General features: G+C 33.3%; 3 protein-coding genes and 1 long non-coding RNA gene across 5 annotated transcripts; 3 read left to right on the top strand and 1 right to left on the bottom strand.

The window, feature by feature from the left end:
- The first annotated feature begins 2,695 nt into the window (after window positions 1–2,695).
- Window positions 2,696–8,594, top strand: LOC108842831 (E3 SUMO-protein ligase SIZ1). 2 transcript variants are annotated; one of them, XR_008942484.1, is made up of 17 exons: window positions 2,696–2,938; window positions 3,038–3,118; window positions 3,299–3,341; window positions 3,434–3,506; window positions 3,611–3,773; window positions 3,929–4,059; window positions 4,267–4,335; window positions 4,808–4,895; window positions 4,982–5,057; window positions 5,234–5,307; window positions 5,430–5,537; window positions 6,044–6,205; window positions 6,348–6,452; window positions 6,540–6,620; window positions 6,700–7,906; window positions 8,043–8,308; window positions 8,409–8,594. XR_008942484.1 is itself a non-coding variant. In XM_057002552.1 (16 exons), the coding sequence occupies exons 1-16, from the start codon at window positions 2,915–2,917 to the stop codon at window positions 8,183–8,185; spliced, it is 2,628 nt and encodes an 875-aa protein (XP_056858532.1). In that variant the 5' UTR covers window positions 2,696–2,914; the 3' UTR covers window positions 8,186–8,594. The 2 variants fall into 2 exon arrangements, 1 of the variants encoding a protein (XP_056858532.1); XM_057002552.1 differs by having other exon boundaries at window positions 8,043–8,594.
- A 5,223-nt stretch (window positions 8,595–13,817) lies between these two features.
- On the bottom strand, window positions 13,818–15,059 carry LOC130507952 (uncharacterized). The gene is made up of 3 exons (XR_008942597.1): window positions 14,889–15,059; window positions 14,598–14,704; window positions 13,818–14,488 (listed from the first exon to the last, which is right to left on the bottom strand). It is a non-coding gene; the product is annotated as an uncharacterized LOC130507952 (long non-coding RNA).
- Window positions 15,060–17,501: 2,442 nt separating this feature from the next.
- On the top strand, window positions 17,502–18,695 carry LOC108841860 (agamous-like MADS-box protein AGL62). Its single transcript, XM_018614639.2, has 2 exons — window positions 17,502–17,835; window positions 18,094–18,695. The coding sequence occupies exons 1-2, from the start codon at window positions 17,515–17,517 to the stop codon at window positions 18,601–18,603; spliced, it is 831 nt and encodes a 276-aa protein (XP_018470141.1). The 5' UTR covers window positions 17,502–17,514; the 3' UTR covers window positions 18,604–18,695.
- Window positions 18,696–24,051: 5,356 nt separating this feature from the next.
- Window positions 24,052–26,220, top strand: LOC130508036 (agamous-like MADS-box protein AGL62). Its single transcript, XM_057003186.1, has 2 exons — window positions 24,052–24,372; window positions 25,830–26,220. Exons 1-2 carry the CDS (start codon window positions 24,052–24,054, stop codon window positions 26,139–26,141), a joined length of 633 nt encoding a protein of 210 aa, XP_056859166.1. The 3' UTR covers window positions 26,142–26,220.
- Window positions 26,221–26,432: the final 212 nt, after the last annotated feature.

Genomic DNA, 26,432 nt, shown 5'->3' with positions numbered 1-26,432 from the left:
TTCTCGAAAAACGTAACACATCCTGCCCAAACAACATATTCACCGAATTGCCACTGTCTCCTTTAAATCGTTTTCAATATATATGGAAATTTAGCATAATTCAAGAGTTTCCAAATGCCACCAACATTAAGACCCGAAACATATATCTTGTGGAACTTCCTTCCACGATTGACGTATCTTCCTGCGTCACGTAGGCGAAAGAGTGAAGCAAAATGAGAGCTAGAGAAACTAAACAACTTGCTTGACCCCTGACCCATAATACGACCGAAGCAATTTGTTTTTTTTTTTTTGTTTTTTAAGAAACGAACTTATAATGTCCTTGTTATCTGACGACTATGGCTTTCAGAATTCATTTGCAAACAAATGTTAGTTATTATTCATCTAGCTGAACTTGTTATCAGTTTGCGAAACCACAAAGATCTACACATGCCAATAGAGATATACGTTAAAACTAATTATTCCTTAAATCTTGCATGGCTGAACATAATGATTTGATCAACTCATACATATTTTATTTAACAGTGTTTTAGAGAGTACTGTTTTAATAGGGCTAGGTAAAACATAAATCCGAAGAACCGAACTGAACTCAATATGAAAAAGTAATACCGAACCCGAATCAAAGTTGATTAAAATTTTGGTATTTAATTAGATAACCGATATTGACCGAAACCAGAATATTTCAAATACCAGTATATATCTGAAATAAATTTACATACCTAAATATATTAACTATTTTTAGATTTAATATTATTAAAAACCATCCAAACTTTTAAGTTGTCTAAACTACTTGAAAATATTTATAAATAGTCAAAAACAATTGTCTAAAATAGTTAAAATATATTCAAATACTAAAAATATTTTAAATATCTATTAAGGTATTTTGATATATATTATTCAAATTTATATATAATATAACATTTTGTTCATAAATTTTAAAAAATTTAAAGTATATAAATTTTTTAACATTTTAAAATTAATTTAAACGTATTATCCGAACCTGAATAGAATCCGCAAAGATCTAAACTGAATCTGAACAGAAATTTAGAAATACATAAATGAAGCAAAAATCTTTGACTCCAAAAATCCGAGACTCGAATAGATCTATCATAATCTAAAGGGGTATCCAAACGCCCATCCCAGAAAAATTTAATATACAATTATAAAAGTTTAGATACAAATAACGAATAAATAACGAATAAAGAGAATAGTCCGCGAATAACTAATTCCACCCGCCAAATTAGACCGAGTTTCCCAATTTTTTTTTTTTGTAGAAGTACACACTAACACAAAGGTAAAAGAATTGCATTTCATCAAAGCATCCAATACTATTCAAATAATTGAATTTCATACAGAGAGAGAAAGGAGATCTGATTCTGGTTCGGTGTCCGGCCGGCGCGTGAGCGTCCGTGCCGGCGCCGGAACCTTTTTTCTTCGGTTAAGAGAAGTATTTGTGCTGTCCTTTTCGCCGTCTACCACCAAACGCCTTGTCGGAGCTCTGGTTTCGACTGGAGGGAAGACGCGTTGCGGTGGAGGCTCTTGGCATGAAAGGATGGGCTTGCATGTGTAAAGGTTGGTTCCGGGGGATGGAGGCTATCGTAGCTCTGTCGACGCCGGCTTTCTTCCGGGAGATGGAGGCTCCCTTAGCTCTGTCGACGCCGGCTTCTGTTTCCGCGACGGGGAAGTTTCTCAGATCCGCCGTCGTCGGCTTTTGTCTCCGGGGTGTGAAGGTCTCCTCTGTTTTGCGCCGCCGGATCTCGGTTCCTAGAGTTTTAGGTTTTAGTTTGTTGCTTTTCTTTTATTAGCAGTCATGGTGGTTTGTTGGTTGTTTGTGGCCTCGGTGGAGGCGGATGAAGGTCTCTGGTGGTAAATTCGGGCATGCTTGTGATGCCTTCTCCTGGGTGTGTGCGGTCATCAGTGGTGGACGAGATCTCGCTGTGGCGATTGATGCTCTCCGATTATAACCACTCGGGAGAGTAAAAAGTGTTTGCGGTGGTGATGCTTGGAGTCGGTGAACTCAGGTCTGGTTCCGGTGAACGTAGCTTTGGTTCTCCGGTGGTAGCGGGAAGCGGGAGAGATGTGGCGCCTGCGTGACGCGTGGCCCTCGTGTGTCGAGGATGAAACACGTGTCTTGCCTAATTTCAGATTCGATCTCGCGGCGGCTGCATCGCGAGCTGCTCTGGCGCTAGGGTTTGGGGTTCTTTGGGCTGTGGGCCGGTTTTTTTAAGTTTGGGCCCGTTGTTAACGGGCTTCAAAGTTTGTAAGATTCTGGGCTTGGCCCTTTTATATAATATATTTGACGGAAAAAAAAAAAAATTGCATTTACAACCAAATCGGTTTGACAAAAAAAAAAACCAAATCGGTTTGGAAAAATTATAAACCGGGCCGGTTGAGCCAACGGCTGGTGTCATCTAATCAAACACGTGGGGGACGGTCGGAATATTAGATTCATTAGTTTACAATTACATAAAAGATCAACGAAACGGCACCGTTACAGTAGTGGGTGACTGAGAGAAGGAGAAAGTCAAATAAAACACGTCAAGTTGTATGGATTCTTGCGGGAGAGAGCTTTGGGATTAGACGGTGCACGTGACCGCACAGAAACTAAACCCGGACGTATTGCTCGTCACTAAACCGGATTAGATAATCGGCGACTGGTCCGGCTACCCTTGTTTTTTTTGTTTCTCCTCCGGATCGTTTTTTTTTTCTTTGTTTCCCCATTGTCTAGTTTGGTGGCTGCCTTCCTCACTTTTTTTTCTTCCCTAAGGGAGAAAAATCTTATCGAAAGCTGTGAAAACCCTAAATCTCCCCAATTCAGTTTGGGCTCTGATGCAGTCTCCGATCCCTTTGGTTTGTGTTTAATTTGTGAAAATTTAGGTTTATCTCTCCCTTCTTGTTTGTGTCTGGGATTCAAGCCATGGATGTGGAAGCTCGTTGTAAGGTAGAAAGATCTGTGCTTTTTTTTTTTTTTAAATATATATGCGTGTGTTGGTTTTGAACCTTTTTAATACATATATGCGTGTTGTGTGTGTGTTTACAGGATAAGCTATTACATTTTCGGATTAAAGAACTCAAGGATGTGCTCACTCAGCTCGGACTTTCGAAACAGGGAAAGAAGCAGGTGACTGTTTGTTTGTTTGTTTGTTTGTTTTAGATTATGAGTGTTTAGAGTTTCAATCTATAAGACATTATAGTGTTATCTGTTTCCGTTTTAAATTTTAAGTAATGTACTGTTTTGGATATCAGATAAGCTTCATAGGGTTACTGTTGAATACTTATGTGTGATTGATTGATTGTACAGGAACTTGTGGAGCGGATCTTGACCGTTCTTTCTGATGGAAAAGGTTAGTTTAGGTGAACTAACCACCCTTTCTCTCTGTTTATTCACGCTTCTGTCATCTTCTCATGGACATCCGTTTTCGTTTCCTACTGACAGCTGCGAGGTTGTGGTCTAAAAGGAACACAGTGCCCAAGGAGGAAGTTGCAAGACTAGTGGATGATACTTATAGGTGTTGAATTGAATCATTTCTTTTAAGGAAACGCCTTGCTTTGTTCTTTTTTAATTAACTAACACAGTAGGTTTTTTTTTTTTTTTTTTCCTTGTGGTCAATAGGAAAATCAAAGTGTCTGGGGCAAGTGATTTAGCATCGAAAGGACAAGTTAGTTCAGATACCAGTAATCTGAAAGTCAAGGGGGAGCCTGAAGCTTCCTTTCGACCAGAGATGAAAGTTCGATGTGTTTGTGGAGGTTCACTGGAGACTGAATCAATGATACAGGTAAATCTTGGACATGCTCGGCGTGTCTATTCCTGTTTGAGCATCTCGTGGTGTATTATGGCTGATGATGACCTGATATGTATTTATCGTTGATTCCATTTGTGAAAATACGTGATGCTTTTTGTTTGTAATTTTTTTATTTTTTTCGGTTTCAGTGTGATGATCCAAGATGCCATGTTTGGCAGCATGTTGGCTGTGTTATTCTCCCGGAAAAGCCTATGGATGGAAATCCACCACTTCCTGAATCATTTTATTGTGAAGTCTGCCGACTCACTCGAGCTGACCCGTAAGATTTTATTTTCCCCGTCTCTGTTTGAGTTGTGATTAATAGGCATAATTTCCTTTTGACATGCTTTCCATCCTAGTTTCATTTGTAGTTATTCTGCTTCTAGTTCTGTTTTCACAGTAGTTAGAATGTTGTTGTTAAATTTCATTGTATTTACAGTAAGTATCCATTAGTATCGTGATTCACGGCTCGGTTATCTTTGTGCAGGTTTTGGGTTACAGTGGCACATCCACTTTATCCAGTGAGGTTGGGTTCAACGGCCATCCCAACCGATGGGTGAGAAGTTCATATTTTCTTTGTTGCTGTCGTTATTGAACTTGTCTAATTCTATTCCCATCTTTGAAACTTACAGTTGTTTTACAATTTTACTTTAGAAAGCTGAAGTACTCAATGAGATTATCCTAGATGATACATCAACATCTGTTTATCTTGCGTTAAACACGTTCACGTTTTGTTCCCTCTAATGGTTTGCAATAAAGTGCTCTCACTAATGATTCATCTGCATTGTGTGAATTGGTACTATATATTTCTCGTCTTTTCCTCTCTTTGGGAATGGGTATTTAATAGTGGTGGATCCAAATCAGAATCCTGCTAGTCAGTTGACTTTTCAACTGGAAACTGCAATAAGACAATCTTTCTAGTGTCTAGAGAACAAGAACCACAATTTTTCGTAGCTAGATGTACCCCTACTGAAAAAATTCTGTTACTGGCTTTTATTCATTCTAATACTCCGATCAAATTTTTCCAGTACAAGCACAATGCAGAGTGCTGAGAGAACATTTCAAATCACAAGGGCAGACAAAGACTTATTGGCCAAACAAGACTACGATGTTCAGGTTGAGTTTTGCAAAATACTTTAATATGTAACGCTGTACCTATTTATGCGTTTCTAACAGGAATTTTCTCGTTTTTTTTTGTTCAGGCTTGGTGTATGCTTTTGAATGACAAAGTTCTTTTTAGGATGCAGTGGCCTCAGCATGCTGATCTACAGATCAATGGTATGACAATGCCTCCTTTGAAATCGGGAATGTGTTATCTTGCATAGTCATAAGGTCCCTTGGGCGGCGCATTGCATTAACATACGTCTTAGTTTTCATGTTATTCTGACTATGCTCAGTAAGACGCCTTTATGTTTTCTGGTGTGCGATTCATGATATACCCTGTCGTTTCATAGGTATGCCTATACGTGCAATTTACCGACCTGGGTCACAGCTTTTGGGAGCCAACGGCCGGGACGATGGACCTATTGTGTGTTTTCCATCCCTTTTCCACATTATTGAATTTACTAAAGAGTCTATTCTCTCATACATTGAAAGTTTTTGCAATCGGTGGTTTAATTTGTTTACCATCTCATTCTACTATTTTGGCAGATCAAACCTTATGTGAAAGATGGAATTAACAGAATATCCTTGAGTGGAGGTGACAGTCGAATCTTTTGTTTCGGAGTTAGACTTGTGAAGCGTAGGACTCTACAACAGGTACTGATCACTAGTATTGCATTTGCATGAGAAACACTCAAACATGATTTTGGTCGGTCTATGGGGGCAATACAGACATAATGATTGAAGAAGAAACAAAACGAGCTTCTGATTACAGACATAAAAGAAATCAAATTGCATTTTAAGAGGGTTAAGAAGTTATATTCGCATTTGAAGAAAGTAATCTGTGAAATTTACCTGTGGCTACATAGTTACATTTAATTTTCTCTTGTTTATTTCCAACTCCCACTAAATATGTTCATTATTTTTAGACTTCTATTCTTTTGTCCTATGTTTCACTCGGATAAGTCACCGAACTTGGTCTTGTATGATACATGGTGTGCAAGATACAATAGAACTTCATTGAAATGAAATCGTTTAGTTAAGAGTCATCCGTCTGCTGTGCTGAAACATCTTATTTTACTATTCTTAGTGTTCTTGATAGCTCATGAATTTAGTTACGGTGATCGAAGTTACCTCAATGTTTGCTCGTTGTTCCCATCTAGGTTCTCAATTTAATTCCAGAAGAGACGAAAGGGGAGACATTTGAAGATGCGCTTGCACGTGTTCGACGATGCATTGGAGGTGGAGGTGGAGATGATAATGCCGACAGTGATAGTGACATTGAAGTTGTTGCTGATTTCTTCGGTGTCAATCTCCGGTGTCCTGTAAGTTAGCAATAGCTTGTAGCTCAGTTTCCATCCTTATCGTATAACTGATGCTGACCATCTACCTAGGGCTATCTGATACTGTGCACGTGTGCATTTCCTTGCAACTGAATTTTAACTTGCTTTTCTGTTGTGTCATTAGATGAGCGGTTCTAGGATAAAAGTTGCAGGGAGATTTTTACCCTGTGTGCACATGGGCGGTTTTGACCTTGAGGTGTTTGTGGAGTTGAATCAACGTTCTAGAAAGGCATGTCTCCTATCCTTGTCAAAAAATTGGGCTATTCCTCCTTTTTTTTTTCTGACTTTATTTGTTCTGTTGCTTGATTACATGCAGTGGCAGTGCCCTATTTGTCTGAAGAACTACTCAGTGGAGCATGTAATCGTGGATCCTTATTTTAACCGTATCACATCAAAGGTATAGTTATGGGAATACTATAATGCTTGGATCTTTGTATCTACGTTATTTATTGAAATGCTTTCTTCCTGCACGACAGATGATGCATTGTGATGAAGAGGTGACTGAAATTGAAGTGAAACCTGACGGCTCTTGGCGTGTTAAATCCAAAAAAGAGAGTGAGCGTAGGGAACTGGGGGAACTCTCACAGTGGCACGCGCCCGATGGTAGTCTTTGCCCCTCTGCTGATGAGATTAAACGGAAGATGGAAATGATGATCCCGGTTAAACAAGAAGGTTTCTCAGATGGTGGCCCAACCCCTCTGAAACTTGGCATAAGGAAGAACCGCAATGGTGTTTGGGAAGTTAGCAAGCCTAATAATACAAATGGAATGTCTTCAAGTAATAGGCAAGAGAAGAATATTATACCAATGAGTAGTAGTGCTACTGGAAGTGGTAGGGATGGTGATGACACAAGCGTCAACCAGGGTGCTATTGGAGGAACCTTTGACTTTGGAACCAACGGCATTGAACTTGATTCCATCTCGATGAATGTCGATTCAGGTTACAACTTTCCTGATGGAAACCAAGGTGGGGAGGATAGAAATAATGAAGTTATTGTTCTGAGTGATTCTGATGAAGATAATGATATAGTAATCACCCCTGGACCTGCATACAGTGATTCTCGAGCCAATGATGGGGTAAATTTTCCGTTGAACCCTTCTGGAATGATCAACTCTTATAACGAAGACCCGCACACCATAGCTGGGGGAAGTTCACGCTTAGGTCTTTTCAATGACGATGATGAATTTGATACGCCCCTTTGGTCATTCCCATCTGAAACTCCAGAAGCCTCTGGTTTCCAACTATTTGCATCTGATGCTGATGTTTCAGAAGGCTTGGTTGGTTTGCATCATCAAGGCTCACTGAACTGTGGTCCTGAGATAAATGGAGATTACACAATGGCTCCTGAGACATCAATGGCATCTATTCCTCCTGTAGCTCCGTGCTCGGATGGAAGATCTGAAGCTGTTGCAAATGATGGCTTAGTTGACAATCCTCTTGCATTTGGAAGAGACGACCCCTCGCTTCAGATATTTTTGCCGACGAAACCAGATGGTTCAGCTCAGTCAGGTTTCCGAAACCAAGGTGACATGTCGAATGGTATCCGGAGTGATGACTGGATCTCGCTTAGGCTAGGCGATAGCGCCTGTGAGGATCCCGGAGAGCCTGCTACTGCGAACGGGCTCAACTCAAGCCAGCAGATGTCAACAAGGGAAGGTTCTTTGGATGATACGACAGAGAATGGTTCGTTCCCTGACTGAGACAAATTAAAACATAATTAATGTGGATCCTGCTTGTGTTTCATTTTCTTTCACCTCCTTTATATAGATAGTCCATGTAGTAGAGTTACTGACTGGTTAGTGTGTTCTTTTATTTGCAGATTCGTTGCTTTTGGGTATGAATGAGAGTAGACAAGACAAGGCAAAGAGGCAAAGATCAGATAACCCATTTTCATTTCCTCGCCAGAAGCGTTCTGTAAGACCTCGGATGTTCCTCTCCATTGACTCGGATTCTGATGAGTGATATTTGTTCCTGCTTTGATCTGTCTCGGGATGGTTCGGTGTTCCTTTTGACTCTTAAAGCTATGCACAGAACAATCAACAGGATCATCAGACAGCATACCGGAGTTAGCCAAGATTTGAACCGGTATTGATTATTATTAATATCATTGTTATGCTTTTTTTACGATGTTGTTGAGACTCTCTCTTCAGTATCGGTTCAGAATCTTGGCCCTTTGTGTCTGCAGGGGGTTGTATTTTGCAAAGAAAAGCACAGGCTGATTTAGTGTACTGAAATAGGCAGAAAAGTGGGCACAGGTGGTTCCGATGTAATTTGTTTACTCGGATGCCCAGGAGCCATAGAAGTCATGTAACATCATTGTAAATTATTGGCTCCAACTTCTATTTATTTATTATAAAAAATTTCAGCTCTTCTTTTCCATTTGAAGTTACGTGCATCGAGTTTTAATCATGTTTTGCCAGAAACATTTGGGTAAATATATGCTTCTCTCTCTCGGCCAAAGTATCACTGTTCATGAACATGAGGCAACATTCTGGAAATGCTTTTTGGGCCACTGTTCATGAACATGAGGCAACATTCTGGAAATGCTTTTTGTGCGAAGTCTCCCAAGTGTTTAGGAGCCTTTAATGGATAATGCAAACAGTGCAATCTAAGTCCAGTATTGAAAGAAACAAGATCACTATCAAAATACTTGCGAATTATTGTGCAAAATTGTCTTGCAATATTAAGTACTCCCTCCGTTTCAATTTATTTGTCGTTCTAGACTTCGGCACACAGATTAATAAAACATTTAATTTTGTATATTTACTAGATAAAAACATCATTACCAATACACCTAATTAGATTTCAACCAATTGAAAAATAGATTAGATTAAAAAGTCAATAAATTTTGCATTGAAATCATAAAACGACACTTATTTTGAAACGAAAATTTTGCTCCAAAACGACATATAATTCGAAACGGAGGGAGTAGAAAACAAAAAATAGTCAAATAGGTTTACTCACATTTTTCTCGTAAACTTAACCAACCACAAGTGGAAATCAAGGCTAACGCATCCCCCCATAAATACTAAATCCAAAAACAATAAATACAAAACCTTAAACCCAAATGTTAAGATATTTTTGATTAAGTGTATTTTTGAAATGTGGTAACCAACTTATGGTATTTCAAGAAATTTCTCTTTATTCTTTTTCCAATTTTATTCCAATATTTTGTTACTTTTTCTTTTTGAATTATTTTAAAAAATAATCTTTCTTGAAAAAATGTTTAGAAAAACTTTCCTAAATATGTATAATATCTTCATGAGCTTGAGTTTAGGAAGATATTCATGAATGTGTCGGATAGTTTTCTTGAATTTGAATTTAAAAATACTTTTATCAATAATATATAATACCTTCATAAAATTTAGAAAAGCTTTCATAAATATGTATTTAAAAATATATTCTTAAATATATATTTAGGAAAACTTTCATTAGTATAAATTTAGGAAAAATTTCATTAGTATATATTTACAAATATCTTACTAAATTTGAATCATATGTATATTTTATAATGTATTCTTAAATACATATAACATCTTTCTAAAGTTCTCGAAATACCTTTAAGAATTTGATATATAAATTTTGTAAAAGGTTTATACATATTTAAAAACATTTTTGAGAGACGTTGTATAGTGTAATATCTCATAAATATGCATATAAATCAATTTCAGGAAGATAACATATACATTTAGGAAGAACTTCTTAAATATATATACAAGTTACACTTAAAAAATACATTTAGTCATTTATAAAGAAATTCTGAAGTCTAGAGAAGACTTTACAAATTCATGAAGATATCATACATGTCAAAAAGGTTTTCCAAATAACATTTTACAGAAAAATATTTTCCAAATAAAATTTGAAAAAGCTTTTTAAAAAATCAAAACAAAATCGCTTTTTAAATATTTATCTATTTAATAAATAATTAGTTAAAATTAGAAATGATGATATAATTATCATTTAACCCTTTATTGAAACCTATTCTGGTCACTTTAATTTCAGGATGCTATATTAGACAATCTCTAATAGTTTACTTTATTTTTTATTCTAAAATAGAGTAACTCTATAATAGAGTTGTAGTTTACTCCAATGACACACACACACTCTAAAATAGAGTTGTAGTTTGCTCTAATGACGCACTCACGCACACGTAGACACAGAGATGTCATAACATATATTCCATCCGTTTCTTAAAAATAATAGCGAATTTTCCATAATTACTCTATTAAATAAAAAATATCTTAAAACTTTTAGTTATGTAATTAATTTTATTGTACCTATTTTTATTTTATCTGTGTCCGCGTTACGCGCAGAAAATTGTTATATAATTTTTCTTTTTAATCGAATATAAGTATATGATATTTTTTTCAAAGGATTAAAAGGAAGCATTCAATATCTCTCTCGTCTCCTCCTCAACCCCATTAAAGCGGCGGATCTGTAACTTCGGCTGACCGGCGCGTGGTGGCTCCGATAGCACCACCGCCGGTCCTAGTAGGTGTCTTTCGTCTTCTAGTTTAGTTTGTTGTGTCTTGTGCTTTGGTGGTCGCAGATCTGATAAAGCGGAGGTTCTGTTGTCAAAGTGATGATCTGGAAACGGATCTGGTGGTGTACGGCGGCGTCTCGTCGCAGTGATTCTGACTGGAGCCGAGCTTGTGTTCCTTTGCTGATTGAGATGGTCTGGAGGGGCGAAAGGCTCAGTCTCCTGCCTTCGGTTTGTGGTGTTTCTGGGCTGGTTGGTTGGGTCCGTCACCGGTGAAGGGCTATGGTGTCTGTTCGTCTGAAGCTTCTCCAGTTTGCGGTCCTCCATAAGCGGTTAGTGTAGTCTGGTTTTAGTTCTTGTCTAGGGATGAGGATGGGATAACTTGTGATGAGCTTGGCTTCTTGGGCGCAACTGATTACGTTTCTGGCGTTTTGAGAAGCTACAACTCTTACGGTTCTCAAATCCGTATTCCCTCTCTACTATGTGGTTTCGTTGGATATGGATGAATGATTATGGATTATGCTTTAGCCTTGAAGCTTATTTCAATAAATGTGGAGGGTCTCTGCTTTGGTTTGTGACAAGAGTGTCTTCTCCGGTTCTCATATAAAGTTCCAAATGGTTTTAATTGTGTTACAATATGGCTGGAGCCAATGGAAGTACCGGCTTAAGGTTGTGCGAGCTTTGAGGTCTCTGCCAAATTGGTTCTTTGGTTCTTGGATAGGAAGCTTCTTCAAGTCCACAAACAAGATTCCTAGACTTGTTTCTATCCGTAATTTGAAGATTGATGCACTCTTCTCCAATGGTCGCTATCATCAGGACATCCGCTTCGGTTCTCTTAATAAGTTTCTAGGTTTAAGTTTTAGTATTCCATCTTTTGTTTGGTTTGTATCCTTGTAATATCTTCTGGCTCCGGAAGGATTGCGATCCTTGCCGGCTTATGGCTCTGGAAGGAATGTGTTCTTTGCCGGCTGATGTAAAACCTTTTATGTTTTTAAATTAAACCAAAAGATGACAAAAAAAAAAGTATATGATATTTTTTTATTATATAATCGTCAATAACTTACATAACCTACAGACTTAGAGTTTGGACTTAGAACTTAGCAAGACTTTGTTCGTCTATTTGTTTATAATTTGTTGATGATCTCCTTTGGTCCTAAGATGTATTTACAAACACAGACGTACTTCATCATGTATGTGTGTACAATATTTTCATAAAATTGTGTGGGGGTAATTATTGTTGGGAATAACTTATACATATTGATCTGAGGTAGGTGAATCCAAGGTGTCTCACATTATAACAGATGGTTCCAGACATGTCCAACAAACCCCGCTACATAAGATCATCAAAGCAAGCAAACCATAGAACCTATATAACACAAAGCACGACGCAGTGTTAGATATGCAACCATGACGATAAGATAATATAATGGACGTAAAAGAATAATCCAAAGAGGTATGTCCTTAATAGCACACATAAACTCGAACCACAGTTAGACTCTTTCATTCTGAAAATGTTTTAAGTGTATTTTAGTACAAATTCGTTTTAGGGAAAATACTCAAACACCTTCTAGCCCTCTCAGTTGGTAAAATCCTTCAAAACGACAATCCATGAAAGAAATTGAATATAAGTTAAGCGAATGTAAGAGCATTTCCATTGAGACTTTTTGAGGGGAATCATATCTTTCCCAAGAAAAAAAAATATTAAAATAAACAAATCTTATGAACCTCTCTCCACCGAAGCTCTTTCCGGTGAACCCCTTTCTCCTGAAGTTCATCACTGTAGCGTGGGTCCTACGTGTCGTGGCGGCCCACGATTGGTCTATTTATTTTTATTTTTTTTTTAAAAAAAATCAAAAAAAAATGAAAAAATTTAATAATTAAAAATTGAAAAAATGAACCCCAAGAGAGGGTTCACCAATGGAGATGTTCTAAGGAAAACTCATTTTACGAAAATAAATAAGAAGAAGAATACAGGTGAGTTAATCTCGAGACTATATACAATCCCGTGGCCAAACACATTGTTTCACATAAAAAAATGTGATGTATTTTAAAACACTCTCGAGGACATCTTAATAGACAGATCAAAGATTCTCCAATTTTGTCAAATAACATGCTCTAATTCATTAAGTCCTTATTTGGCAAAAGCTAGTGTGCCATTTGTAGAAGGCATAAGTTTTTTTTCATCTTTAAATTACATATATCTGAAACCAAAATAACGAATCCAGAGAATTAAACGTGGATGTGTTTCTCAAAAATGAAGAAGAGAAAACATTTGTTTTTTTTTGGTCAAAAGAAAAAAATTGGTTTAAACTTTAATATTAGTTAATAAAGTGAGTGCGATTGATAAGTTTGTAATTATGATATCATTCCAATAGATTTTTTCTTATTTTATCACATCTAATTTAACTGTCCTAAGAATTTATTTAACCTGTTTGATTTTTAGATGGTGAAGCTAATAATCTCGATCCCTTAAGATTTCTATAGCATTGTCTGTTATACTCATATGCATTTATTAACATGTTTACAGAAATGAAATCAAATGTGGTTATGCTGATCATCGGGAGGTGACCTCATTACTTATGATTCCTTTAGCAATAATACATGGGAACAACATAAGAAGAAATTCAAAATCCGAAAGGTGAGAATGATGCAAGTCTCTGACCTGAAATTTGAACGTTAGTATATTCAAATTTTTTTTTGAATATATTGTATTGCAGAAATCACTTCATTGTCATCCTTAGTTCGAGCTTACCATAGAAAGCACTCCTTAAATTACAGTTTGCTTCGAAGTCTTCAAACAAATAGAACCTGAACCTCTGAGAGTCAACGCCAAGCTGGTTATCTTTAATCACGGATATGACAGAGTTGTTAGTGAAGAAAATTGTGAAATTGTGCTGCCTTTGTTCTTTGTCGCGGAGAATTTGATGAGGGTGTAAGGCCTCACTGAATAAAACAACTTAGCATTATTACTCATATAAGTTTAGATATCGGATATATCAAGAGAGCTTTTTTATAATTTCGCCCTTATAATATCATTGATACAAACATCTCTTTATCTGCCAAAACCAATAAATACAAACTGAAAACCTCAACAAAAAAAACCAAACAAGAATGTTTTATGATGAAACATAACATATTTGTTGTCATAAACTTTGAGATATTTTATTCCTTAAACGCACTTGCTCGGATTAACCATGGTCTAGGGAAGGTGCTGATGCCCAATTTCCTAGGCTGGATGTTGTAACCTCAGTTTCCTTTGCCGAATCCATAGTCTCATAAACTCTTTCACAGTACGGCAAAGAACTCTTGAGGAACTTCTCCATGTAGCCTGCCCCAGAGCTTGAGTTTCTAAGGAGGTCCATTCAGTTGTCTGCATGCTCCATTAAAAGAAGCTGATGCAACCTTACCATCCAATAAATAAATTATGTTACCAAATCTAAGTATTGATTATCTAAACTGCAGAAATTGTAATGACTGAGACAAAATTAACTAAATATACAGCGTGAGTGCTAACTTAGCATGTGACGTTTGCGAATCCCCAAGACTCTCTCCATTACTCGCGGCGTGATACTTTCTTCAATAGATAAAAAATACTTGATCATATGCAACACATAATATACCCAAAATGTGGTTTGGACAGAGCGGCAGAGTGAGGTCAAGTAAATTTGAGAATAAGAAAATGTCATGAATACCTTTGTTTTACGTGGTCTCTCATCTTTGCTGAGTTGTGATGTTGTTAATATTCCTGCGTCTTCACAAAGATGGGTCAGCGTAAAGCTTCAAGCCTGATACAGTTCCAATGAAATCAAACCGAAGGTAAATAGCAGAAAATGATAAAAAAAGACAAAAGCTTATAAGCCAATTTTTACTGATATGTAAATTTCTGAAACTTACGTGAATGTACTGAGATGTTCTTGCAGTGAACAAACAACTGTTCAGTTTAGCAGAGGTTTCGACCATGACGGCTTCCGGTTAACTTCCTACTCCAGTCCACCAGCTTCCTACACAAATTTGTTTTCTTTTGGTTATATGCCAAAACATTCAAACTTCCAGTTGGTCATAAAATACTTCATTGGTCGTCTTACTGAAATGGAGAATAATAGTCTCAAGTCTCCTTAGATTAGTATTCCTACTAAGATTGAGAACAATAGTCTTTCACAAATCTCCTAAGATTCGCTAACATACCAGAAGCACATGTAAGGTAGTAGTATGCGTCATCTGCATTGTGAAGGCCGTTCTTGTTCATTAACAGCTCCAAAGGCATCAAATTCACTCTCTAGATCAAGCATCTCTTTAAAAAAATATCTCGTTTTCATCACTACCCTCTTCTTCTCCTGCTCTTCTATCGGATTCGCCCTCTCCTCCGCAAACGCTTTCATCTCTCTCTGCTGAAACTTCCTCAGCCCTAAAGAAGAATCAAACAAGAAGAATTTAGTTACTCATGTGTGTTCACCAGAAACGCAGGATTTCTGTACGTATGTATGCATACATTGCGCAAACTAACAACTTTAGCACGCTCCTGCTGCTGCATCATCCCAAAATTCTCTTCCTTTGCGTCGCTTTTCTCATGTATTTTTCTGATTGAGTCCTTGGGAAAACATGTCTCGTGAATCCATCTTCAACCACCAACCACCAAGGTTTTTTTCAATGAAAAAAAAATTAATCAATAGATAATTCAATAAATATTGTGTATTTTCTGAGATAAGAAAAAAACATACCTCTTCTTTGTTCTCTTTCTCACGACACAGTTAGCTTCTTGCTCAAAATTCCAAGAGATTCCTCAAGCACCTTGGCGTGCGTATTCTGTTTTGTCAGCTGCTTCTTAAACCAGTTTAGCTGCTGATTATCCACAGAGATCTACCTCAACTCCTACGTTCTTCTAGTTCTGACTTCATCTCGTACTTCAGCCTTGTTTTGCCTATTAAAACATAGAAAATATTCAGATAGACTAACAAAACTCTAAATCAAGACTCCAAACATATAAACTCGATATTGTTCAGGAGAGAACCTTGACACTGTTTGTTTGAAAGCATCCAGATCTTGCTTGGTTGCATGGAAGCTATATAGTTGATGCGGTGATTCCAGAGCGTGGATCAAGTATATTTCAAGACCGACTAAATCCCATAAGTCACCACAAGTTGTCAAAATACCCTCGGCCGACTTTAAACCATATTTGTGTTTTCTAAACCATTGTTGACGGTTATGCTTTCTTTTATTCATTGTTCTTAGTTTTAAGTTTGGAGAGAAGAAATGAACTCCTTCAGAGTCCTCTTGTAACTCCATTAATTTTGGTTATTATATTTATTATATTTCACATCTATTTTTCTATGATTTCTGTGACAAAGTTCATGTTTGAATAGATTCACTTGTTAGGTCTAGAGATTTTTTTGGGTTTTGAATGAAATTCTGAGTTATAGGATTATCAGATCTCTACACCAGGGTGGCTTGTAATATTAGGATCTAGAGTAGTTAGAAAATCACGAGAATGTGACTGATTACTTGACCTAGAATCATAGAAGAATTTAAAGGTACAAGAGTGCAATCAATTAGCGGAATCTGAATCCTGCTGGATTAGATACCCTAGGCGCATACAAGAGTTGGTCTAGGAATTTAGTTGAACAAATCGATCAGATATATAACGCTTGCCTAAGGCAGTGTCGATCGACACTTAGGCCATAACATCGATTGACGCTCATTTTTTGTTTGCATGCGCGAGCTAGAACAAATATTTAGTCAATAGATTATACTCACAGCGAGAACTAGTTGTCTTTTGCATTAGATATCGATTTCTAGGATCAATCTTTAACATCTATACATCATAGTTCTGATAACTTTATTTATTACTTTCATAATTACTAGTCTAGCTTATTGAGTTTACTATGTGTCCATGCTTCCTGTGAAACGATCTTTAAGTATTACAAATAGAGAGAATAAATTCACTTCTTAGAGTAATTTGCATGATATCAATATTTTAAGGGAATTGAACTCAGGTTCTTAGAAAATTATGGGTGCAACATAACCAAATTAACCATTTACAATCTTAGAAAATTATGGGTGCAACACAACCAAATTAAACATTTAAAATACACTCAGTGCACGTGCACCCTTATTGATCACACACGCACCTACACTCACACACACACACCAGTAGCTAGCTGAGATTGAAATATGATTAACTTTTAAACATTCGTCAGTATTGATAACAAAGTGTTTTCTGATAGAGACTGAAATATGATATGTTTTGAATATAGCAAAAACATAATAACATATAATATACTATCCTTAACATGTTATTCTATAGAAAAGTATTGAAGAATATAGTACTATATTTTTTGGTTTAATATTTTCTTGTGTCAATTGGTACAAATGTTTGTTTTCGTATTATGTCTCCACTGTATTATAATTTTTACAATTATTCTTAATAACATTTTTTACACGGTGATATCCCTATTAGTTGTAATGAAATCGTTAACTTTATAAAAATAGAAAATATCATAAATAGTTGAAGATATATATAGCAGATTATGATAGATTGAAACAAACTAAGTGAAAATATTATAGTCAAATAAATATAAATTTCATACCTTATATTGATGGAATATAAAGATATTGAAATGTATTAGAATGGTAAAATTGATATTCAAATATAAAACCTGGCAAATCCAAATTGACCTTAAATTTGAATTGACCTTACTTTTAGATAACTCAAAATATTAATGGCTGGTATCTCATATTTAGCTATAAATACCCAATGTTTCATCATAAAAACACCAACCAATATTTTTTTGTTCTGTTATCCCCTAGAGAAGTGATGAGAAAAAGTAAAGGTCGTCAAAAGACCAAAATGGTCAAAATGGAAAAAGAAAATAACCTTCAAGTTACATTTTCTAAAAGAAAAAATGGTCTTTTCAAAAAGGCTAGTGAGCTTTGCACACTTTGTGATGCTCATGTGGCTGTTATTGTGTTTTCACCTAGTGGAAAAGTCTATTCTTTTGGTCATTTGGATGTAGAAACTATAATAGATCGATTCAAAAGAAACGACCATCTACCTCTCAATCCACAACCCAACATGCAACTTGATGAAAACCCTGCAAACCCTCCGATTCAAGATATGAATGATGCTCTTACTGCGGTAAATTTATTTTGTTATTGATAAATATTATTATGTTTGAGAAAATTATGAGAGCCCTGATCTACAGAGTTGTAATCATTTTTCAGTATTTATTAATATCGTGTAGAATCATATGGCATGGATATTGATACCATAAGTGATATTCTTTTGTATTATTTTAAATACCCAGTGTAGGTATATATCTTTATGTATTGAAAAATAATTTACCAAGTAGGGTTTATATACATACATGGTTAGAATGACTTTTTACATTTTCAGGTGATGAACGAGCTAGAATTAGAGCAAAAAAAGGCTGAAGATCTGAAGAAAATAAGAGAAAATTCCAAAATCCCTGAGATTTGGTTGAAAGAATCTATTGGAGGACTTGACTTAGGTCAAGCCAAAGAATTCAAAGGTAAACTTGAAATTCTGAAGGAACAATTGACACATGAAGCTTTCGAAATCTTACAAGGAAGATATCCTCATCCAAGTTTCTATGTGGGAACCTCTAGTAATTCTCCTTTTGGGGTTGATGGTGGTATTAACGTCAACCCAAATATGAACATGTTTGATCAAAGAAGAATGCTGAATGGGAATAATTTCTACAACCATAACATGGCTCTCCCCAACCATCCATCACCATTTGGAAACTACAGTCATGTTCCAGGATACAATTACTTACCAGAGCCCAATCAGAATGAAAACCAAAATCCGAGTTCCAAAGAAGAAAATGAAGCTGGAAATGAACATCACCATGATGGCCATCCTCCTCACCCTAGATCTGATTAATATTAATAATCTGATGTGATGCATTGAAGAAAAAATCATGTTTTAGGTTGTACTCATCTCTTCTAAGTATGTTGTGTTTATCTTCTTTTGCAAAATTCCTTACTTCTTCTTGTTATGTTGTTGTCTTTCTCTTTCTTTTGCTTATTCAGAATTATGTTATTGATATATTTTCCTAATTTTTTTCTGAAGTGTTTTTTTTTCTAAAGATTGTAACATTCTCTACTTTATAAATGGATTTAAATATTCGATTTAGTGCACTTTTTCGATTATCGTCTGTCACTGAAAATATAAAGAGCCATGGGCAGTGCCAGTTTGATGAATCAGGCTATGAGATTATTGGATTAGTGGATATTTTTTCCCGAGATATGTTTTGGAGTAAAAAAAATATTCTGGAGTATTATAAGTATATAAAAGAATTTTACGTATCTGGTTTACTAAAATAATAAAATTCTTCCGAGGATTAAATATCTAAGGCCTCGATTGGTACAGCTGATGAAGAAGCACTAGCAGTATGCTGTAGAAGCAGTATGCCGTAGAAGCTGTATGCTCTTATTAAAATTTTTAATAAGATGATTGGTAAAGCAGTAGTAGTATACAATTTTATTTTTTTATAAAAGTTAGTATATAATATTTTTATTTTTAAATTATATATATATATATATATAATTATGATATATATATATATATATAATAATATAATTGTTATTAAAAATAATGAATCTCAATTAATAACATAAATTAAATTAAATTTTAAATGTGAAATATTATTATTTAAAAAAAATATATATATTTTTTAGAATATAAATTTATTTTTGGATATAAATTAATTTTTAATATTATTAAATAAAATAAATAAAATATAAATTTATTTTTGGATATAAATAATTTGAATAATATTAAACAAAATAAATAAATTATATATATATATATATATATCTTTTTATTTTATATATTAATATATAAAAGAGATATAATTAATTTATTTTATTACTAATTTCAGAAATTATGTTTATATCGATAATTTTATTTTAAAAAATAAAATTTACAATTAAAATATCTATTTTTAAAAATAATATTTTGCATTTAAAATATAATATAATTTATATAATTAAATTATATTTTAAATGTGAAATAATATTTTTAAAAAGAAATATTTATATTGTAAATTTATTTTATATATCAAAATTTCATTTTTTTTATATAAAAATAATTTTATGATAGTATTAAATCAAATAAATGAACTGATTATATTTATTTCTTAAATTTATAAATTGTAAATGCAAATGCTCTTCCAAAAGCTTCATATGAGAGCATTTGCGAGAGAGCATTTGGAGAGCATTAGTATTTAGTAAATGCTTTTCTAAATGCTAGTCTAACAAATGTTGATTGGATAATGTAGAGTATAATGCTAATGCTAATGCTCTACCAATCAAGGCTATATGTGTTTCATATTTTTAAATAAATATGAATTATAACAGAAAACTAAAATCTAATTCTTCTTTGTCCAAAAAAAAAAACTAAAATCTAATTCTATCCCTTTTATCTCTAAAACCAAGCTATACATTTTAAGGGCACCCGCAGAGGTATAAATTCTACAAAGTTTCTCTGACAAAAGTTTAATATTAATAAAATATAGGTCAATAAATAACAGACAAGTGGCCAACGCTTCTCATAATTTCAGACAAAATCTCTTCCTCAAGAGACGTTTTCTTGTCTCTCTCATCTACTCTTTTATTTTTAATCTTTATGTATTATTATATGTACTGAGAATCTATTGAGAATTGCACCAATGCTGATGGTTAAAATCTGGTTGCCCTCACAGCCATAACATCGGTCGGATTTGTTCTATAGCTTTTTCGTGTTTCAGCTGATTGTCTTTTCCGGATATATATCTAGATCAAATATTTGAAGTTTCTTTTTTTTTCTGGTATTGGGTGCTTATCCTTTCCCTTTTTTTTTTCTCCCAATCCTCGTTGTTATTGTGTTTTTTTGGCTTATTATAAGCCTTTGATTTTGGATCGTCTCGGTTTCTTAGTCTTTGCCTCAAGCTCAGAGAAGTTCTTCTTTCGGATCCTTGTGGGTTTGATTGGTCTTGTGTGCTGGCGCTGTTGGAAATGCTCATCTTTGAATCGTTGCAACGGTTACGTTATCTTGGTGGCCGACTTTATTTTTGTTGCTACGTAGAAATTTTCAGTCTTGTTTTGAAGGATCTGGAGCTTCGGCTTATTTATCATCAAGTTGTCAGAAGTCGTCGGGTGAACCAATTACCTCACTGAGTCTTCCTTGGTTGTGTCAATGCCGTCCTTCTCGTGGCTCATCGGGTGTATTGAACATATGAGTATATTTCAGTGTTTAGATGGGGTGATTTGAAGTGTTTAGTGGTGCAGATTTTTGTGGATGTTGTAATGCTGGTTTATTTGGACGGCCTGAGGCCGCATATATATGTCAAGATTGTAACTATAGATAGTACTATGAGCTGTGTTTATGAAAATAAATGGGAAGAGGCTGGACGCCATGCTCAATACCTACATTCCATGGACCATAAATATGATTTTAGTAAGGGTAGAACACGCCTAATATTTGTACGAAAATGCTTCTGGGTTTCACTGACATTGTTCGAGTTTGGTTTTGTTCCTACCCAGACACAACTGTCCCAACTGTCCTCTTTCCAGAAGCAGTCTTTATTTTGAAGCATTGTGTCCACGACAAAAGCAGTGTCAGGAAATGTATTTTATACATAATTTGAACAAAGAAAATGTTAAATATATAGCCATTAGTTTTCTACTATTGTAGGGATGCTCTGTTTTTGTTGCTGTGGTGAGATATCTGTCACATAACCATGGATGGCTTTTGTCATCTTCTGGTACTGCAGGTTTACGTTGAAAATTTTCAGTTCTGGCATGCAATCAAAGGCTTTGTAATTTGTATGCAGGAATATATTACTGCTACCTTTACGTTTCTTGTGAGACCGTGAGCTAGAGGAGGAACCCGGCAGATTCTTGGGTTTTCCTTCTGGAGCTAGCATATGGGAAGTAGTGGTTGGGACTTTCTCTTTCTTAGAGCAGAGCTTCTTCACCATTTTACCAGAATCAGAGGTGCTCTTGGTAGCTGATGCTATAAAAGGATGCAGATGTTTAAAATATCAGCGTTTCGTAGGGTTATGTTTTCCTGGGATAAAACTACTAGATTCTTTCTAAATATGTCAGTTACAATTTTAGGGGGAACCAAGCTGTCTTAGTTGAAGCTGAACGTATCTATCAGTAACTGATTATCTATGAGCCGCTTAAAATCTAATTCTTTCAGTTATCAACCTGTTGGCCTCAGTAACAAACTTAAGCATCACTCTGAAACACCATAGGCCACATGATAGTTCGACGGTTTGTAACACCTTCGCAATCACCAACTTTGTCGGCATTTGTTTGGTTATGTGGGCCGTTTTCTTAAACGTAGCCCACACAGCATGTAACTCAGCTAAAAACAACATTAGATGATTGAAGTTTAGAATGCTTACTTGTCAACATGAGAGCATTTCCCACCATAACACCAAATTTTGGTGTTGAAATTACACCAAATTTGGTGTTTTGGTGTCAAATATTTTTTGTTATCTCCAACCATGACACCAAATATTACACCAAAAATAATATTATATTATTTGATGTTTTCTCTTTTGATAATCTTTTGATTTTTAGTATTTGAAATTGATAACTGATTGTTTTATCACACTTTGATATTATGTTCACTAAATTTTTGTAGTTATACATTTATAAATTTATTTACATTTATATGTTATGGTTTAACAATATTATACATGTATTTAATTTACATAAAATACTATATTAAAGGTTACAAAACATTAATTATGCAAAGCACCTAACATAACAAAATATTGATTTTAATAAATTTGTATTAGTCAGTAATATATGTTTAACTATATTATAAAACAAAAAATAATATTTTAAAGTTTGGTGAATTTAATAGTATTAAATATCATTTAAATAAAAATTAGAATCAATATTTAAAATAAAATAATTGATAATAACCATTTAGTGATTTTTTATTTAAAAATAAAATAAAATATAAAAGTTCTATGATATTTTATTTTTTATAACATAAAAATTATAATAATAACTCAGTGATTTTTTTTATCTGAAATCAAAATAAAAAAAAATATTTTAGTCATGTAAAAATATAAATAATACAGTATATTTGTGTTTAATTACAAATTTGAAATGATTAATAACAATAATTGAAACAAATTTAAACTAACTAATAATAATAATTGAACTATATTATAAATAAAAACACAATAAAATATGTATATAAACTAACTATTCACTCTACACCAAATTTGGTGGAATAGTGTAATTTTGGTGTCTCATTGGAGATGAAATTACACCAAATTTGGTGTTTTGGTGTTCCATTGAAGATGGCCTGAAGGATACCTTAATATTATTGATAATGGTTTTTAAGATTCTAATACCCTATCCGCATCATTTTTCCACCTAATTGAACACACGTTCAATTTTTATCCACTAAATAGTCTTGTTTAATAAAATTTAACATTTTATTTTTTAATTGAGAATTATCATTTTTTCTTTGTTCAAATACTTAAATTATCTCTTTTATAGAATAATAAATTTCATATAAGTAACAAAGATAATATACAGTATAACCTCTTTAAATTAATATCTCTATAAATTAATATAATTTCATAGTTCCAAATTGAATTTTTGGTTCAATTAGTATTTCGATAAATTAATATCCTCTATAAATTAATAAAAAATTATAGTTTTGGTGTAGTTCCAACATTATTAATTTATAGAGGTTTCAGTGTATATATATATATATTTATATATTTATAATCAGATAATTGATATGTCGGTGGACTCTGCTTTTTTAAAAAAGATTGTTAAATGTTTTCAACACCAAATAATCTATATCATCACACTTCTTTATTTGATATATTCATTTTCATAATTAAAGTATTGAATCTTTTATTCAACAATACCTCCATTGTAAATGGTCTAAAAAAAATATTTTATTAGTATGATATCATAAATAGTCAAGATAGCAGATTATGATACATTGTATTTGAATATCAATTTACTATTTTGATTCATTTCAATATCTTTACATTCCATCAATATAAGGTATGCAATTCTTAGTTGTTTGACTATAATATTTTTATTTTATGGGAAACTGAAAAAAGATATTGTAGTCAAATAAATAAGAATTTCATACCTTATATTGATGGAATATAAAGATATTGGAATGTATAAAAATGGTAAATTCATATTCAAATATAAACCTAACAAATGTAAACAAAATTTATTTTAAGATAACTTCGAATTAACTGCTCGTATGTGATTTTGGCTATAAATACACAAAGTCTCATCATCATACAAACACAAACCAATACTTTATTTTCCAGTTATCAATAGAGAAAAAATGAGAAAAAGTAAAGGTCGCCAGAAAACAAAAATGGTCAAAATGGAGAAAGAAAATAACCTTCAAGTTACGTTTTCCAAAAGAAAAGTTGGTCTTTTCAAAAAGGCTAGTGAGCTTTGCACACTTTGTGATGCTCGTATCGCTGTTATTGTGTTTTCACCTAGTGGAAAAGTTTATTCTTTTGGTCATACAAAGGTGGAAACTATAATAGAGCGGTTCGAAAATAATGACCATCCAGATAACAATCCACAACTCAATATGCAGCTTGGTGAAATCCATCAAAATTCTACAATTCGAGGTCTGAACAATCGTCTTACTGAGGTAAATTTATTGTGCTATCAGAAATATTATTATTGAAAATTATAAAATCTGTAGTCTATGCAGTCATTTATTTTTCAATATCCCTTGGACTATATTTGAGAAGTGATTTTGTCACATGTCCTTTCTACAATCAGTTTCACAAAAAAAAATATGACATGGATTATTTCATTTAATGTTGATTTATATTTTTGATAAACTTTTTAGAATATGGTAAAAACTCATACCTTACATTTAATATTGATATTTATTTTGGTAAATTTCTTTAAATATGATAATATCACATACATCATCTATAAATTAATATATTCATATATAACATAAAAATTTCAAAATTATATTTTATTTTATTTTCTATAATTATACAATTTGTATTACTAAATCTTTAAAAAATTGCTACAATTTTTAAAAAAATTTGATTTCTAATCGTAAAATCATTAGATTCTTATATATCTACAGATTCTATTAATATTGTTAGTTCAAATTTTTAATAATTATACAATATATTTTTAAATAAAAAATCATTTTATCTTAATTTAATATTTAAATAAATAAAATCTATATTTAAATATCGGTAAAAATAATAAAATCTATAATATTTAATAAATCTTCTACAATCAGTTTCACAAAAAAATATGACATGGCTACTAAAATTGATGACATGGTTTCCGAAAAATATGACATGGATTATTTCATTTAATGTTGATTTATATTTTTGGTAAACTTTTTAGAATATGGTAATAACTCATACCTTACATTTAATGTTAATATTTATTTATGGTAAACTTCTTTAAATATGGTAATATCACATACATCATCTATAAAATAAATATATTCATATATAACATTAAAATTTCGAAATTATATATTTTATTTTCTATAACTATACAATTTGTATTACTAAATCTTTAAAAATTGCTACAATTTTTAAAATTTTTGATTTCTAATCATAAAATCATTAGATTCGTATATATCTACAGATTCTATAAATATTGTTAGTTCAAATTTTTGATAATTATACAATATATTTTAAATAAAAAATCATTTTATCTTAATTTAATATTTAAAAAATAAAATCCATATTTAAATATCGGTAAAAATAATAAATCTATAATATTTAATAAACCTTATTTTAAATATAAATTAAATTTTGAAAACAATTTTACTGCACATGGTGCAGGAAAACACTTAGTTTATTTTTATATTAACTGTCATAAATAATGTATATACTATATAAAATACATGTTTCTCCCTATATAGAGTAGACATACTCGTAATATGGAAAATAAATGCTAGTAATATGCTGTAGAATTTGATGCCATAAGCGATATTCTTGTTGATGTATTATTTTAGGGTAGTTATATATGTTTATGTTCAGTGAAAAAATAATTTAAGATTTTACCAACTAGGGTTTTACAAAACAAAACAAATTAAGTTAATAAGAGTTTTTATATATGCAGGTGACGAACCAACTAGAATCTGAGCAACAAACGAGTGAAGATATAAAGAAACTAAGAAAAAAATTCAAAATACCTGAGATTTGGTTTAAAGAATCCATTGGAATACTTGACTTAGGTCAAGCCAAAGAATTCAAAGGTAAACTTGAAAATTTGAAGAAACAAGTGACACAAGAAGCTTTCCAACTCTTCCTAGCAACACCATTTCCTCATCCAGGCTTTTATGCTGGAAGCTCTAGTAATGCACCATTTGGAAACTATAGTAATGTTGAGGGATTTGTCCCTGGATTCAACCATGACATGGCTCTCCCATAATCCTAATCCAAATGAATCTGGAAATTAAGATCCTCATGATGGCCTTCCTCCTCAGTCTTAATCATTCCTGATGTGATGCATTTGAAGTCTTTAAACAAAATCATGTTTTAGTTTATCCTCATCCAGTGCCGTGCGAAGAGATATGGAGACCTAAGGCAAGTTTCCAAAATAAACTTATGTACAACTATATTTTCTAATACAATATATCATCTTAACCAAATACCGAAGTATAAAACGTTAAAAGAATAAGTTTATTAATATATTTTGACTTATAAACTGGAGCCATAGTAA

Source organism: Raphanus sativus, chromosome 2 (genome assembly GCF_000801105.2).
Source record: "Raphanus sativus cultivar WK10039 chromosome 2, ASM80110v3, whole genome shotgun sequence".
In the NCBI taxonomy this organism is placed as follows: domain Eukaryota; kingdom Viridiplantae; phylum Streptophyta; class Magnoliopsida; order Brassicales; family Brassicaceae; genus Raphanus; species Raphanus sativus.
The sequence above is the reverse complement of the archived record's forward strand: the minus strand, read 5'-3'. Positions and strand labels throughout refer to the sequence as shown.